This window comes from Silurus aristotelis (assembly GCF_946808225.1).
Source record: "Silurus aristotelis genome assembly, chromosome: 1".
In the NCBI taxonomy this organism is placed as follows: domain Eukaryota; kingdom Metazoa; phylum Chordata; class Actinopteri; order Siluriformes; family Siluridae; genus Silurus; species Silurus aristotelis.
The window spans coordinates 28,125,325-28,143,119 of record NC_139574.1 but is presented as its reverse complement, the minus strand read 5'-3'; the positions used below and the strand labels follow the sequence as shown (position 1 = coordinate 28,143,119).

The 17,795-nt window shown below is 40.0% G+C and overlaps 1 protein-coding gene across 6 annotated transcripts in view; it reads left to right on the top strand.

The window, feature by feature from the left end:
• Window positions 1–306: 306 nt before the first annotated feature.
• Window positions 307–17,795, top strand: part of col14a1a (collagen, type XIV, alpha 1a) — a 93,732-nt gene continuing 76,243 nt past the window's right edge. For 3 of the 6 annotated variants that reach the window (XR_014535626.1, XM_083554060.1, XM_083554062.1), the window contains exons 1-5: window positions 411–673; window positions 1,744–1,868; window positions 5,271–5,387; window positions 9,519–9,662; window positions 9,904–9,990. Coding sequence is in view for 4 of the 6 variants with exons in the window: in XM_083554060.1 (XP_083410186.1) it covers window positions 1,781–1,868; window positions 5,271–5,387; window positions 9,519–9,662; window positions 9,904–9,990 (436 nt within the window). In the remaining 2 variants the exon portion in view is untranslated. Of the gene's footprint in view, window positions 674–1,743; window positions 1,869–5,270; window positions 5,388–9,518; window positions 9,663–9,903; window positions 9,991–17,795 lie in introns of all 6 variants that reach the window. The other 3 variants (XR_014535625.1, XM_083554061.1, XM_083554059.1) reach the window with 2 other exon arrangements.

Sequence of the window (17,795 nt, the reverse complement as noted above, 5' to 3'; positions counted from 1 at the left end):
CCCTGATCAATGCCATTAACCCCACTACTCAACTGTATAAATAAGTCGATCTAGATAAGTGCGTCTGTCAACGTGCCATAACTGTAATTGGAGTTTTGTAGCCAGCTGAGATCTGACAGTGCAACATGTTAAACTTGTACATGTTGGTATTAGTATTTATTCGACAGGAGATATGTCTGACTAAGGAACCCATGAATATTAGCTACTAATAGTAAATATGATATTAAAAATAAAAGGGAATAAAGCTGTAAACAGGGCAGTGATGAGCATGTTGGAGGATGCAGTGAGGTTGGTTGTGGCTCTCAGGGTTTGAGGCTCCCACATTTCTTTATCTCTCCAACTCTAATTGGTCGCGCGCTTTGGGTTTTTTCCTGCGCCGAGCTCCAGGATGAGGCGCGGTGAAGCTCTGAGGAGCTGAGGAGGAGGCATGGATAAGTAAGGACCTACCAAACACACACACACACACACACACACACACTCTCTCTCTCTCTCTCTCTCTCTCTCTCTCTCTCTCTCTCACACACACACACACACACACATCACGGAGCAGGCTGTCGGAGCTAACTCTGGCCACAGAAACGAAAACAGGAATATAAAACGGCGCGTTTCTTTATTTCTGGATTCCATTTGGATCAAAACGGATTATTTGCCTTTAACCTGAATGCTGAAGCAGGTAAAGGACAGCTTATCGGATCGACTCTTTTTGCTTCCATTAGACTCACCGAGTATAGTCAGAGAGCATAAAACTGCAAAACGCCATTCATTATTTTTGTTTTTATATATATAAAGACAAAACAATTTGTTTCATGTTAGCAATATTTCATAATATTTATAATGAAGTTGCAGTTCAAGCAACAGGCTTGTATAGGTTCAAGTTAAAGATGAACCCTTTGCTCTGGTGTTCTCTTAAGTGACCCACTCTCTATGCTTTTTAAACAACCTTAACTATTATTATTATTATTATTATTATTATTATTATTATTATTATTATTATTATTATTATCATCTGTATGAGTAGTAGAAGAAGTATGTGTTTGGTGAGTAGCAGGTGCCTACAATACTGCATGATTCTTCTTCATCTATAAAGCTATTCTTGGTCTCACTGAAGCCACTTAACACACACACACACACACACACACACACACACACACACACACACACACACACACACACACACACACACACACACACATATATATATGATATGATCTATTATGTAATGCAAGCTATATTTCCGGTATCTTCTGTCTTTTATATTATCATAGCTTTGAATCCACTATAGCTTACTAAATCCATAACAAATATATATAATACTTTTCACTGACATGATTTTACAAATGCAGTCTGTATAAGGCCAGTAAAACCCACACATGTATAGGTTTAGTATTTATTGCTCTCGAAACATTGTCTTCATCATCCTCCTCATGATCATAATCATCATTACCTGAGTCCAGTGTTGAAACTTGAATAAAGAGAGGAAGAGCAAGCCTAGGCATCTACGTTTACAAAGCTGCATCCCGCCTTCAGACTGACTGACAAGAGCTTGTACGGATCTCCTCGTTCTCATGAACAACAATAGCAACTCAGGAAATTGATTCTTATTGTCTGTTCTTTACATTGCAACAAAGTCCTCAGTGTTTCTGACCCACAGAATGGCGTGTCCCTGCCCCCATCCCGGTCTCTCCTCGAGGCAATGTCCAGCAGCTTTAGCACTCGCCACTCTTCTTTTCTCCCTCGCTATAGGTACAAAAGAGGCTCAGTGGCTCGCTCGTCTGAAGGAATGCAGGTGGTCAGGCTGAGAATGGCCCTGTGGTGGCCGCTAATCTTCCTGGCTTTGATGCAGTTTCCACAACCTGCAAAGGGGCAAAGTAAGTATTCATATCACTCTGCTTGCTTCCATGTGCAAGTTCAGTGGAGGCATTTCTTACTCATGTCGCTCATCATGTGAATTGCCTTTCTGTTCTTTATCGTGGACTGTATCGTGGACATTTTCCTTGATTGAAAAACCTCTACAAAGTGGTGTTAATTGATTATTTTAGTAGTATAAAATCCCAGACTGTTGATCACTCTTTAGTAAGTCCAGATATAGAGAGAAGGCAAAAAAATCTCTCAGGAGGACTTAAGTGTATAATTGGTTGGTCTGCTCGGAAGGAGTGTTGCATTCCTGCCAGAGGCCAGTCCACTGCACGGTATAAGCACATGGATTATTTTCTCTCTTCAGCCTCTTTCTCTCTCTGTTTCTCTCAATTCCACTTTCTGCACTCTTTGACTGACAAACAGGTGTACATTTGCCTGTCTATTAGTATGGAGAACACTGTTTAGCCTACTCTATCTTTCTGTCTGACTGAACACTGCTGCACTGCTGGCAGGATTTCCCTCACGATCAAAAAAATGTGAAAGGCATTTAGTGTGATTCCTGTCTGTATGTGACTAAGTTTTGCAATAGCCCTGCAAAACTCTTCTACATATAAGGGTTTAAAGTATCCCCCGAGACATCTGAAAGGAAAGCAGATCAAGCAAACGAAGAAAGGAGAAAAGTATAGCCTGTGTCTTACAGACAGAATGACAGGGTGTGTGTCGCATTGGCATTCCGAACAGAGGCACCTGATTGAAGTCAGGGAGCAAATCTGCAGAGTGGAAAACGTGCAGAACTGCGCAGCGTAAAACTTGCTGAATATGAATGGGTGTATCAGATGTTGATGAAAGCCATTTTGTGCACAGTGTGATGAGACTTTGTGGGAAGCCTATTATATCTGTATATCTGTCTTTGAGTTGTAGTGAAATCCGACAAAAATTCCAAATCATCACTAAGACGAATCTTATCTAAGACCCAAAAATAGTTTTAACCAGCTGCACTACTAGAAGTAACATTGGTTCACTCAAATGGTTGGATTTTTATACATTTCTCAGGAAAAGGCTTAAACTCTCAGCTGGGTCGGTTTTAGGGAGTGCGAGAATCTGTCACCCGTCGCCTCGCCTGATGCCTCGGTGCGGATTTACACTCTATTGCATCTCATTAATTCTTCTGAATACATAGCGAAACAGTCATGACCCGTCTGTCTTCTGTAGGTGTTAATATTTTAATTCCCCCAGCAGGGATTTCCATGCTGGTAAAAGATTAAAGTTCAAAAGAGGCCTCAGTCATTTAAGTGAGCGGAAGAGTGACAATAAAAGGAGTCTGTGGATTTGGAGTAAGTGCTCTCTGCCAAAGTCTTCAAACGGATGAAAAATAAGCTCATCAAAGGCTGGTGGATTTGCTGGCTGCACGTCTGTAATATACAAAGATACGGGACCTCCTGCGCCTGTATCTTTTTCATTGACAAGTCGTCACTTGTTACCATTAATCCATAATGGTGGCATAAACAATCAGTGAAGGCACTTTTATAAGTAATCCTTTAGCCAGGTTTTGATACGTTTCTTAAGGTTTCAGGATTAAGGAAGTGCCCGTGGCAGTGATGTACATATGTATCACTTTAACTGAAATAGCAACAGTAGCCCAGAACTTTTTTTTTTCAGGAATCAGACCCCCCCACACACACACACATACACACGTTGTCTTATATAAAATGTTTGCAACGTGCTCTTATACAAGCGGATTTCACTTCAACATCCCTCAAAGGCACAGGTCCTTTTTTTTTTGAGAGTGCCGAAATGAGTGAAGAGTCGATGGTCTCTTCAGAACTGAGTGTGGAGTCGATGGTCTCTTGAGAAGAGAGATCTCTGCCTCCTCAGTGAACAAATCGCAGCTGAAATCCAATCTTCCGTTTCAGGTTGGTGAATTTAGAGCAGTTTATGTATCTCGTAGTATTTTCCACCCCCTCTGTTCTTGTCGCCGGAGTAGTGCTTGTAATGGACTTGACTTTCTACTCAAATTTGCTTATCTTTACATGCCCACATCTAGTGTACAGTACACTACTGTACATAATTGTAGTGTTTTATCTGTGTGGCAGCATGTAAAGGAATGATGGGGATTCCTGCTTGTCTGTGCATAGAAATAGTGAGCGAAACAGCACTTTGGGCTTTCATTGTGATTCAGCAGGAATGTGTGTGCACTGGGCGTGGTGGCTAAGCACATGGATAACTCTTTATGTCTTTTTAAAACTGAGTCACGGTCACAAGAATTAAATCTCCTCTAAAGGTTAATTATTTTGTGAGACCTGACCTTTTATCAGTTCTAATAAAAAGGCTTTGTAAAATGGTGCTTTCTGTACTGGCTTTTCTCCTCTGTTAAAAATCTATATCTAGGGATGGGTGTTGACTAAATGAAAAGCTGCAAGCTATATCCCCCCCCCCCCCGCCCCCCCCCCATGAATTTACAAAGCCCAATTTATAAAAAACAAAACAAAAAAAAGGATATTATGATACATTTTTAATAAAGAAAAATATATATCCAAAGCAAATCCACAATGCAGCATTTTTGCATTTTTCCGGTCTCTACTGAAACATATTTGACAATAGAACTGCTTAACACCTATCCCTTGTTATTAAAACACTAAGCCTGAGGAAGTGTAAATATTTGTTCTGAAGCTTTTTTCCCTCTTCACTTGTAATATCTTTGGTTTGAATGCACCTGATATACTGTACAAAAATGGACAAAAGTTTGTGGACTTCTGACCATAACATTCATATGTGCTTCTTGAACATCCCATTTCACATGTAGTCCTCATTTGAAGTTATTATAACCTCCACTCTTCGGGGAAGATGATCAACAAGTTTGATTTTGGACATTTGTGCTAACCGGGGCATAAATAAAGTCAATTACTGATGTAGGGTGAGGAGCCCTGGGGTGCAGTCCGCATTCCAATTCATCCTTTGTGTTCAATAGGGTTGAGGTCAGAGCTCTATAGCAGGCCACTCAAGATCTTCCATTCCAAACCATATCTTTATGGAGTTAGCATTGTGCATAGGTGTGTTGTCATGCCGTAAGAGCTTTGGGTCTCTAAAGTAAAAGAAAAAAATAATGTTACCACATCAAAAACATCCTATACAATTGTGCACCTCCAACTTTATTGTAAACAGTTTGGGAAAGATTACTGTACATATGGTTGGAAAAGCCAGGTGTCCCAATACTTTTGTCCATATAGTGTATAATTGCATGCAAGTATATAATACATACTCCCTGTATATTGTAAAGGGTATTTTATTTATATATATATATATATATATATATATATATATATATATATATATATATATATATATATATATATAAAATAAAAATATATTGGTTTTAAACAAAATGTAATTTTGACATTTTGTTTTTTTTCTAGTTGCAGGCCCACGAAGAATGCGATTTAAAGTCATGGGTCTTGACAAGTTGCATGTGTTTTGGAAAGAGCCAAAGGGAGAATACGATGGCTATAGATTTATTTACAACAGTGTGCCAGGTGAGAATCATAAACGTGTCTAAGGATAATAATACAATGCTCTTTGTTCATTACATCTAAGTGCCTATTTGTGCCTATTTGTCCAAAGCTAGAAAAGATCCTATAGCACTTACAAGCCTGCAATTTGCACCCATTCACATAAAATCCTGACAGTTTCCCATTTAACCTGATGGCTCATGTAGAGCTGCACATTATCACAGCTGGTTATCATAGTGAAGTCCTTTGCAAAAAAAAAAAAAAAACAAAACAAAAAAAAAAAAAAAACATTCTGAAATATCTGGTGTGTGCTATGTGTCAGATTAGCTTATTATACTGCAAAAAGGCTGCAAAAAAGACCCCATCGTGTAATTATATGAAATACTCATAATACTACACTGAGATGTACAGCTGTATCAATATATAGTCCATATTGTGTGATCTAAATGACTGCAGATGTTCTGTTTTCAAACACGTTTTTGACAACGATTTAGTGTAGAATAACATGGACCAAGGCAAGAACCTTGGTTTGTAGCAAAGCTTTGGGAGGATCAGGGGCTTATTAGCCACTGGGCCTCTAAGCTCACCCTTTTGTTAAAGGCCAAAATCCTTTTCCTAGGGACAATACCAGACCATGTCCAAACGCGCTGCATTCTTTAGCATTCCTCTGCCTATATTGAACCTGGCATAACAGAACGACCATTCCTCATTATCCAGTTAAGCAGAATGAACAGATGGGAAGGGCCATAATTTCTGTTATAGCAACTTACTCTCTGTGACCAGAGTGGTTTTAATTGCTCGAATTAGTTCCATTGGTAGAGGAGGGTATTGGCGAGATGGAAAGGGTTGAATAAGGACGTGTGATGATGTAAATCAGAGCGCAAACGCTGACTGCAGTGTGTTTTTAAAGGGGGGGCTGTGCTTAGCCTGGATTGATGCACCGGAAGCAAAACAGGTCACGGCAAGGTCACCATCATTGTTTACAGTGTCAGCTGAACGTGTTTGAAATCCCATAACTGTGCTGCCATCACTGATCTTAAGAAGACATAGACAGAGAGAGAGAGAGAGAGAGAGAGAGAGAGAGAGAGAGAGAGAGAATGTTTACCTTCAGTAAAAAGCTGGAAACGTTATGGCTTCCTTGATTCGAGAGCTAAAAGGCCCCCACGTATCCTGATGCTCTTTGCTTGTCAGATTTGGCTCAGATCTCTGCTGAGTGCAAAAATTAAACAAACAACATTAAACTTTATATTTTGGCGTGGATATTGGACTTGAGTGTTGTCTTTTTCAAATGAAAACATAGAAGATGAATTTTCCCATGAACATTAGTGCTGGAAGCATCAGTGTTATTGCATGCCTATTTTCTGGTGTTGATCAGTGCTCCCTCATAAAAGCCTCATAAAATTTAAAAGTCTGTTTTTTGAAAGTCTAATACATCCTTATTAATATATACAGTACAGACCAAAAGTTTGGACACACCTTCTCATTCAAAGAGTTTTCTTTATTTTCATGACTATGAAAATTGTAGATTCACACTGAAGGCATCAAAACTATGAATTAACACATATGGAATTATATACATAACAAAAAAGTGTGAAACAACTGAAAAATGTCATATTCTAGGTTCTTCAAAGTAGCCACCTTTTGCTTTGATTACTGCTTTGCACACTCTTGGCATTCTCTTGATGAGCTTCAAGAGGTAGTCACCTGAAATGGTCTTCCAACAGTCTTGAAGGAGTTCCCCGAGAGATGCTTGACACTTGTTGGCCCTTTTGCCTTCACTCTGCGGTCCAGCTCACCCCTAAACCATCTCGATTGGGTTCAGGTCCGGTGACTGTGGAGGCCAGATCATCTGGCGCAGCACCCCATCACTCTCCTTCTTGGTCAAATAGCCCTTGATGCCTTCAGTGTGACTCTACAATTTTCATAGTCATGAAAATAAAGAAAACTCTTTTAATGAGAAGGTGTGTCCAAACTTTTGGTCTGTACTGTGTATATATATATATAGTCTACAGTAAATATTGTTTTCTCTGAGGCAAAATACAACTTTTGAATACTTTGATGCCCTTTAACAGGGTCTTACACTCTGGTAACACTTTGCTGCCTGCAGCATTTTTCATGCAATTGTTGTTAAGAAGTGCTGACACATCAGCAAAATGAAGGTCTTTAGCCCTTGAACCTCTTCGGTCTTCTCTAACCCCAATCATGCTCCAAGTGGTTGCTGAGCAAGCACAATTTAACCCACTCCTCATTCGAATTGATCTCTTGGTGGGCCATGAGGATTTCAATCGGTATCTTTGGACAGTCCTCTGATTTGGAGAGGCCATGCCAGGATTTCCTGTAGAGCACTGGAATTGGGTAGAGTCACAGCAGAGATTTTTTTGTGTGAAGCCAGTGAAGAAAAGTTAAAGTTCAGCAAAAGTGGACGAGTTGTGAAACAGAAACTAAACAGCATAGAGTGCGCAAGAAATGCAGTCATTCTCACTCGAATGTGCTCATAGCGACGGCGATGAATTTGAATGCACTTTCCCAAAACTTCCAGTAGGTACACTTAGGTACTTTTGAGGTGGCAGCTCAGTGGTTAAGGCATTGGACTCTGGGTCACAAGTTGAAATCCTTGAGTAAGGCCCCTAACCCTTAGCTGCTCAGTTGTAAGTCGCTCTGGATCAGGGCGTCTGCCAAGTGCCATAAATATGATAGAACGGTGTAATATGATACATTCAAATTCTATCTACAGGAGGACGAAGCCTGAGATTTCTTTATGAACAAGTCAATTTAAAGACATGCACCAGTGAATCAGAATCTACATGTTATTCATAAAGCTGTCACACTCTGATTTCTTGCATTCTGACAGCAAATCGGTGTAATCCGTTAGAGAATATCACTTTGTTGCTCTTCACAGAAATTGACACTATGAATTAAAGAGAAAGGCTTATCATACAAAAAAGTGTGGAGTGTGACATTTTGGTTTGGACAGTATTGCTTTCATTTTTTTAGGTGAGTTTTATCTATTAGGGTATTAGAATGAAATACATTTTACAGTAAAAACGTGTTTAAAAGTTACGTTCAAAGTTAAAAGTGGTTTTAAGTGGTTTAAATTAGTACATTATTAATATTCTATGTACTAAATTCATCCATGTACATACACTATATGTACAAAAGTTTGTGGACACCTGACTTTTTGACCATCCCATTCCACATTTATTCCCCATTTGCACAGTGTGTTGGTGGAGATTATTTATTGCTTATTCAGCTACAAGGGTGTTAGTGAAGTCAGCTATTGATGTACGGTAAGGAGGCCTCGGGTGTTGCAGGCACACATAATTGTGTGCCTGCAACTTTAAGGTAAAAGTTCAGGGAATAACCATGTATGGTTGGAAAAGTCAGGTGTCCAATACTTTTGTCTATATATTGTATTTGGTCAAATCCAAGGTGTGAATTTTGTTTTAGTGTAGTGGTTTAGGTTGGCAACAATATTGCTAATAAAATAAGAAAAAAACACAACTTGAACAGATTACTGACTAGCGAATGCATAAATGTTACAGAAAATGTACAGTATTGTGGTTGTATATATGCTACAGTGTTGTGGAAATAATAGTAAAATAGTTCAATTTATTAAATTTTTTTTAAATGAATTTAATTTCTCTTATATGTAAGTAAGTACAATTCACTAAAATCATTTCATTTACTTGTTTTAACTTTGAATCCTTTGAATTTTTGAAAGGTTAAATAATTTTTATTTAGTCATTGTTTTTTAGTTTTAGATGCAGAAAAATGTGCTTTAATTTAATTAACTGATAAATATCTTGGGATTCTAATGGAATTTAAAACACTAAAAAAATCTTTTTAACCCTCGATTCTTTACCGACATATGACAGTTTTCAGAGGACCTTCTTTAACACTGCTGGACCTAATCCTGTCCTTACAACTCATTAAGCTGATAATTGCATCTCGATTCTTGTCACCAAACCTCCCAACAGAATGCCTCTTGCAGAATCGTCTTGTAAACAGATTGCTTCCACGCCAATCGCTTGACATTGAGCCTCGAATCGGCACTTGGAATAAGGAATGAGCCCCGATAGCTTTGTTAGCGTTAATGAAACGGCATAGTAATGCATGCTAATGAACCTTCTGTCAATGATTTCCGTCTGATCGTAGATGGAGAGAGGAATGAGCTTCGAATTGGGAAGGGTCAAACCAAAGCAATAATAAATGACTTCAATCCCACAAAGGAGTACACAGTGAAGGTTATAGCTGTAAGGGGAAGTCAGCAAAGCAGAGCACTTGCAGGAAGCTTCGCAGGTATGGAAAACACACGCAGCATCATATCATTACAGTTTTAATGTCATTACTGTTTACCAACGTGAATTACGTTTGGACGTTGCACTATGTATGTTTACTATGCCATTATAATAATACTATATACAATAAAACTAAATGGTCATTTTTAGATACGATAGATTGCTTCATGGCATTCACTTATGTTACACTTTAAAAAAAAAAAAAAGATTTCAGTACAGATACAAATATTTATGTTTTGCAGCTCAGGCCCAGGAATTTGACAAAGAAACCACCCAACCACCAAGAATCAATGAGATGCCTACAGAGGATGGTATTGAGCTATCAGGAGGTAAATGAAAGACTTAAATATAACTAGACATTTAGTTTCTCTCACAAATACACACTTTCTTTTCCAACACTCTCTCCTTTCTCCACTCTGAATCATTATTTTAACTTTGCTGGTGGGAAATGACCCTCTGTCAAGACCTTTGAGACTGGCTGTAGACATCAGTAAAGTATAAAGATTTCAGTCAAGCACATGTGTGGAGGTCATCACTCCAACCAGGCACCTCTGCTTACAGCGCTTTTGTCTCTTGATAGAAAAATGTGCATGTTCATGAAGCCAAGGTCAAAGATAATGAACCGGTTTGGAAATGAAGATGTCTCTTTAGGCCAGTTATGTGAAAGTGTGTATCCAGATGAGTCGCACTGTGTTTATCCGGGGGCAGTCTGTGGCGTTTGTGTTTGTAATGGCATTACAAGGTGCCGTGAGAGAAGACACTTTAATAGATTGTGCTTTGAGTAAGGATCTGAGTGTACTTTTAATATCTGTGTGATCATCTGTGAACAAAACAAGTACATGTATGTCCATGTGGGAGCATTATCACAGCAGGTACAGAATAGGTATCCAGGCTGATCAATCAGCACGGCTGCCGCTGCTGCTGCTGCTGCTGTGCGGCGTGAGAGAAGACTGTTAGAGGGTCTAATGGGTCGAGCTATGGCCATTTGTTTTAGAGAGTGCAAAATCCAATATGGACTGTGAAGGTTTTGAAATATGCTGTGGGGCTCGGTGGTGCGCTTGGGCCCCTCATCAGGACCACAGCGTGGCAAAAGCATGTGGGAGAAAACCACATGGAGTCAGAACTTGCTCACAGACTGTAATTTTGGACACCTCACTGGAATGCTGCAGGGTAGCACAGATTTAGACTGGGTTTTTTTTTTAGGAAGCTATGAAATATTATCAGAGTGCTTTTTATTTTTCTTTTAGATGGTATAAATATGATGCTAATATGGACAATTTGGCACACAGGCCTATGTGTGGTATTATAGAGAAATAATAAAGGCATGAGAGACTTAATGATAACAAGAGAGAGGCTGATAGGCAGCTCTGGGCAATACTTTTTATAGCCTGAGGCTTCCCACACGGAAACGTGGTGTATATTGTTTTTATATTCTTACTTTTTACATCAGACCGTGGCATTTCGTTTGGTGTGGCGGCGAGTAAAATAAGAACCGGAGTAAGACAAAAGATTTCCATAACAAAGAACCCTCTTTTCCAACACAGATCACGTCTGATGCTCAGCATGAATGATTCTGAAGTTTTTATATTTCTATTTTAGATATGTGTTCAAAAGCAGAGGGTTTTCCCTCCTGGCCACCCACCTTAGAGATGATTTAGCTTGTGTGTGTGTGTGTGTGTGTGTGTGTGTGTGTGTGTGTGTGTGTGTGTGTGTGTGTGTGTGTGTGTGTGTGTGTGTATGCTGGCTGGTGTTGTATTCTATCACAAGATCACACTTCCTTTTGAAGTGGCTCTCCTGGGATTCTGCCCAAATAGACAGAATAAAAGTAAACAAGTCCTCATGTGGGATGTGAATCTCATATTTGAGCGCTATGTTTTTTTTTTTTTTTAAGAATTCTCACCACTGATGAATGATGCGCCAGTTCTTCAGAGTGTTGTCAGCTTCAATTCTCGCACGCTTAAAAGCCTAGAGATACCACCTGCTGTAATGATTCATGTTTAACATCTGGATGTGGCAGGCAATCACCAACAGCATCTCCCCTCACACCAATATCAAACAGCTATCTGTGGCTTCTAGTCACAGGAGTCCAGAAATTACAGCATGGAGAGAGAGAGAGAGAGAGAGAGAGAGAGAGAGAGAGAGAGAGAGAGAGAGAGAGAGAGAGAGAGAGAGAGAGAGAGAGAGAGAGAGAGAGAGAGAGAGAGAGAGAGAGAGAGAGAGAAGAGAAGAGAAGAGAAGAGAAGAGAAGAGAGGTGGTGATTGTTTTACCAGAGAGAAAGACAGAGACAGAGAAATATGGAGAATGAGACAGGGAGGCGTCGCCTTCAGAAAGCAATTAGATTGAGACTCCAGTGCCTGGTAAAGCCACCTGGAGCAGCATTGTTTTTTTTTCTTGTGGTAAAAGGTGGTGATTATCAGAAGTCTCATCCTCCTCACATTTAATAGTGTGGGTAATGGTGAATGTGACAGAAGTGTGATAATGGGCTTTGCACACTTTTGGCCAGAGGGCAGGACAATGATGAGCCGCATGTCAAATATGCAACAAGACCTGCAGCTACTGTAATCTTCGTCTGATACAGACGAGGTGATACATCCCCGTTCTCAAGAGAGCGGCAAACAAGCTGACAGCGTCAATGCAGAAGGTTGGACTCTCCCTAGGTGGCCGTGCTTTTAATTGGAAATGTGCAGTGTGGTTTTACTTAGCGATTTTTGTGCAGGTAAACACTTTTAATAAGGGGTCCAGTCCTGGACAGAGACAGCTGTCCTCTAGGGCTCTCCAGTTCACTGCATTAGGCAGCGCTAGGTGCTGTGCGGCTGAGAATGCCATATTTAAGAGGCTTTTGTAAAAGAGACATCACGGCTTTTGGAGGTAAAGACAGCTAGAAAAAACCTGAGAGACTGGGTGTCAGATTCGCAGTAATGCATGTCCTGTTACCTGCATGTTGGTCTGAAATTCTGATGAGTATATTAGCAAGGATTTTTCTAAGCTATAATTAAAAATCGAACGGCACACATTTTTAGAATGCAAATGATATTAATTATGCACTTACGATATTCTGGTCTCATCTGACACGAATAAAGCAACGTTTTACATCGAGGAAATTCAAATCATGTCCCAGTGTGTACTCTAATTGAAAGGGTTGCTGTATTACTGTATCCCAATTACAGGAAAATTCGTGTTGTCGAGAGCTTTGTTTTACTGCTACACACCGAATCCGCTGCTTTCTTCAGCTTGAGGTGAGTGTTTAAAGCTCAGCTCTGATACTGTCACTTGCCCTAGTACAACAATTTCCTCTTAATCTCATACTGATCGAGCGTGTTTGTGTCAAATCTGTTTTGTTGATTAATCTTGAGCTGGTTCTCTGGTGTAATCCACATAGCCATATGGCCGGCAACAAAATGTCAGCTTTCTAAAACCCGAATCATGTCACTGAATGGAATCAGAGAGCCGCAGTGTTGTAATGACTCTGGTGGTCACTCTTTCAATTTGTTTGTCTACACGGAAAAAAACACAATTGAGCGGGCCATCATTAAATTATCTGACCGGGTAGTGCACATTAATTGACTTTCTGCATTAGTTACTGTCATGTTTATTCAAAGGTCTTAATTTCTCATGTTGCCTAATGGTAGGCTAATATACTTTAAGATGTTTATTATTTGCATCTAAATGCTCCTTTACATGGTCATGAGCAGGCAAGTGTAGAAGCATTCATGCAACTGAGCTCCATCTCTTAGGTTCTGGTTTGTTTATTGCTTTCCCTGACCTGTTCTTGCATTGCCTTTGCTGGATGATGAGCACATTACATTTGTTGTCTGTGTGTGTATGTTTGTGTGTTTGAGGCGAGGCACTGTTTCATTTCCAATTTAATATCTCTGACTATAATTAAGATTGGGGGCAGCTCAAGGGCTACTGATGCAATCACAGGTATCTGGCATATTATCTGGAGGCTAAACCTGACTAGAAATGGCCCTCGCGTACAGCCACACCGGCCTGAGAACACCCAATCTATTCCGATCTCAGAAGCTAACCAGGATTGAGGCATCAATCCGGGTTTAGACTGTGTGATTACAGTGGTCTTTTAAGATTATTACTTGTCACACTGTGCCATAAGGTGGGTGCTGTCCATGGTAGATAATACAACAGAGATCTTCTAACGCAGAGGTCACCAACTACCAGGTTGCGACCGAGTACAGGGCCGTGGAAGAGTTGCTGCCTGGTCACAAACATCTTCTGGGAATAATGTCTATAGACATGAGACTGTATTATTTATTGTGAGTTTTGCACTTTAACAGCCGCGATCCAAATGCACATACGGCACCATTTAAAAAAAGTGTTAAACAACCATCCCTCAAAAGTTTCTATAGTGGAGGAGGTAAGAAAAGACCAAGTGACGATTATAAAGGATGGATAGTTACCTATGAGGAAAAGAAAGCAGCCTTTAAGAAAGAAACATGATTATTGTCTCAAATACAGTATGGTCTCATGATCCAAACCTGTGGAGATACATTAGCTAATTAGGCAATGAAGTCATCAATATATAATCCAGTCTCATGGCATTTCGTGATATAGACACAAAATAGAATCTATTAATTCATGTTTATAGACACAAGTTCCCCTCTTTTTTTGTGTCACTGAGGACACCTTTCTATGTATTGTATTTCAATAGGAAGTATTTTTTGTGCCTCCGCCAAAGTTTTCTTTCTGCCACTGGATAGCTTCTGCCAGTGGTTCTTTCCACTCAAAATACAGTAAATATATTAATATAAGGAGAGTGCGATAATTAGAGACACACACATTTATTACAGTATAACCCTAACCCTTACTCTAACCCTAACCGTATATTTTCTGCCTTATTCTCTGATAAAAAAGATTAACTTTAGCATTTCTGTCAGCATTACCCATGATCCTATGTCTCCGTTGCTATGAAGACGGAGCCAGACGAAGGCAGACGTGGTGAGTGACACGAAAAAATAAGATAATTTGTGTCTATGAACACGAATCAATAGATTACAGTTCGTGACTATATCACGAAGTGACGTGAGATTGTGCTGCAATTTTGCTTCCACATCTATGCGCACAGCTTTGGGAAACAAAGATTTTATGTTAAATAAGTATATGAAAGATTTACCAATTACTATTTCCTGCTTACTGCATCAATCAGCACAATCCAGGTTTGTTCAGAAAGACACTTTAAAGTGGGTTTGATGTATTTTATTTTTTTTGCATATCGAAAGCTGGCTTTACACTGTCCAGTGTTCTGCCAAATAAAATTCACACGTGGTAAAAGAATTTTGAGTAAGTTAAAACTGGTGGTCTTAGGAAGCATGCGATGTGCAGCTCACCAGCAGCCGATTTAGTGCCAGTGCGCTCAAACACAGCCGATCTCAACTCCCGACCAAAAGATTCATATCCGATGACTGGGTTATCTCTGAGTCAGCCAGATTTGGCCAAAAACCATATACTATATTAATAAGTCAATTTTAGTAGTTAAATGTGAGCAGAGCTTCTCTTTTTAGCATTCCATGCATTTTTATAGGATGCATCACCATCCATCAGTCACACCGTTAACAGAGAGGCACAGAACCTTGAAGATGGAAGATGACTGTTCTTAGAGGCTTAATGTGGAAGTGTAAATGTGTGCCATTTGTTAATGACAGGAGGATTATGACTCCTTTGCATGCTAAATGTTTGCCCTTGCTCCTCTTTTCCTTTTTGCGTTTCCTTTTGCTTAAAAGTGGAGACAGATATTTTGGTTCAGTGTTCTGTCCAGACAGTTGTCTCTGTTTAAACATGCAGAAATAAGCAGATGTGTTCTTTTCTGTTTCTTTTTCTGTCAATCACTATGTCTTTATGAGTTAGTTGCTCTACTGTCCTGTACTGATACGAGTGAACAGCTCAGTTTTTCTTCAGTTTAGTATTTCTTTTATATCGAGTGAACCTGGACACAGCTTAACAGATTTAAATAACACTACTCAGAGATTTATTACACTTTTGCATATTTAAATATATCAAAATATTTGGAAACATCCACAAGACTTCAAGTCCTTGTTTTGATGTGTACTTTTTCAGCCATATCTGGTTCTTCCACAAACCGTTACCACAAAATGTCACAAGATATCTTTAAAATGCAGTAATATAAAAAAATTGTCCCTTTACTACGAGACCCAAACCTGTTCCAGCATTAAAATGCCCTTGTGCAGTTCCATTAAGGTATGTTTTACATGGGTTTGATCGAAAGAGTGGCCTGATATCAAATTCGGACCTCAACCCTATTGAACACCTTTGAAATGAATTGAAACGCCGAGTGCCATCTAGGAGTGTAGGAGTGGATGTCTACAGCAGGGAAAGACGGCAGGAAAGGAAAAGTGTAGGAGAGTGTAGGTTCGGGTTGGTACTTTAAATGTTGGCACTATCACTGGTAAAGGGAGAGAGGTAGCTGATATGATGGAGAGGAGAAAGATTGATAAGTTGTGTGTTCAGGAGACCAAGTGGAAAGGGAGTACGGCCAGGAACATTGGAAGTGGGTTTAAACTGTTCTATCATCGTGAGGATGGAAGGCGAAATGGTGTAGGGGTGATTCTGAAGGAAAGGTTTGGTAAGTGTGTAGTGGAGGTGAAGAGAGTTTCTGATAGAGTGATGAACGTGAAGCTGGAAGTTGAAGGGGTGAGGATAAATGTCACCAGTGCTTATGCTCCACAAGTGGGTTGTAAGATGAAGCAGAAGGAAAAATTCTTAAGTAAGTTGGATGAACTGGTAGAAGGTGCACCTAGGAAAGAACTATTGGTGAATGGTTCAGATTTAAATGGGCATGTGGGTGCAGAGGTGATGAGGAGGTGATGGGTATGTATGGTTTTAAGAAGAGGAATGTGAAAGGGCAGATGGTGGTAGATTTTGCTAAAAGGATGAAAATAGCAGTGGTGAATACTCATTTTAAGAAGAAGGAGGATCATAGGGTGACGTATAAGAGTGGAGGAAGGTGCACAGAGGTGGACTATGTTCTATGTAGGAGATGCAACCTGAAGAAGATTGGAGACTGTAAGGTGTTGGCAGGGGACAGTGTAGCTAGACAGCATCAGATGGTGGTCTGTAGGATGGTTTTGGAGGTGAAGAAGAAGAGGAGGAGAGTTAGGACTGAAAGAAGAAGAAGAAGAAGAAGATGAAGATGGTGGAAACTGAAGTAGGAAGAGTGTAGTGTGAGGTTCAGGGAAGAGGTCAGACAGAGGCTCGGTGGTGGTGAAGAGGTGCTGGATGATTGGGCAACTACTGCAGAAGTCATAAGGGAGACATCTAGAAAGGTACTTGGTGTGACATCCGGAAATAGAAAGAAAAACAAAGAGACGTGGTGGTGGAATGAGGAAGGAGAGTATAAGAAGAAGAAGGTTGGCGAAACAGAATTGAAAGCAACAGTTTAATGAAAAAGTGGGCAGGAGTACAAGCAAATGCGGCAGCAGGTAAAGAGGGATGTGGCGAAAGCCAAGGAAAAGGCATATGAGGAGCTTTATGTGAAGTTGAACACTAAGGAAGGAGAAAAGGATTTGTACAGATTGGCCAGGCAGAGGGACCGAGCTGGGAAGGATGTGCTGCAAAGTTAGAGCAATAAAGGATGGAGATGGAAAGAGATGGAAATGTGTTGATTAGTGAGGAGAGTGTGTTGAGAAGATGGAGGAAGTATTTTGAGCAGCTGATGAACGAGGAAAAAGAGAAAGAAAAGGTTGGATGATGGGGGAGATGGTGAAGCAGGAAGTGGATAGGATTAGTAAGGAGGAAGTGAGAGCAGCGATTAAGAGGATAAAGAGTGGAAAGTTGGTTGGACCAGATGACATACCGGTAGAAGCATGGAGATGTTTAGAAGAGATGGGAGTGGAGTTTTTAACCAGATTGTTTAATACGATTTTTTGAAGGTGATGATGCCTGAGGAATGGAGAAGGAGTGTGCTGGTACTGATCTTTAAGAATAAGGGAGATGTGCAGACCTGCAGTAACTACAGGGGAATAAAGTTGATCAGTCACACCATGAAGTTATGGGAAAGAAAAGTGGAAGCCAGACTGAGAGAAGAGGTGACCATCTGTAAGTAACAGTATGGTTTCATGCCAAGGAAGAGCACCACAGATGCCTTATTTGCTTTGAGAATGT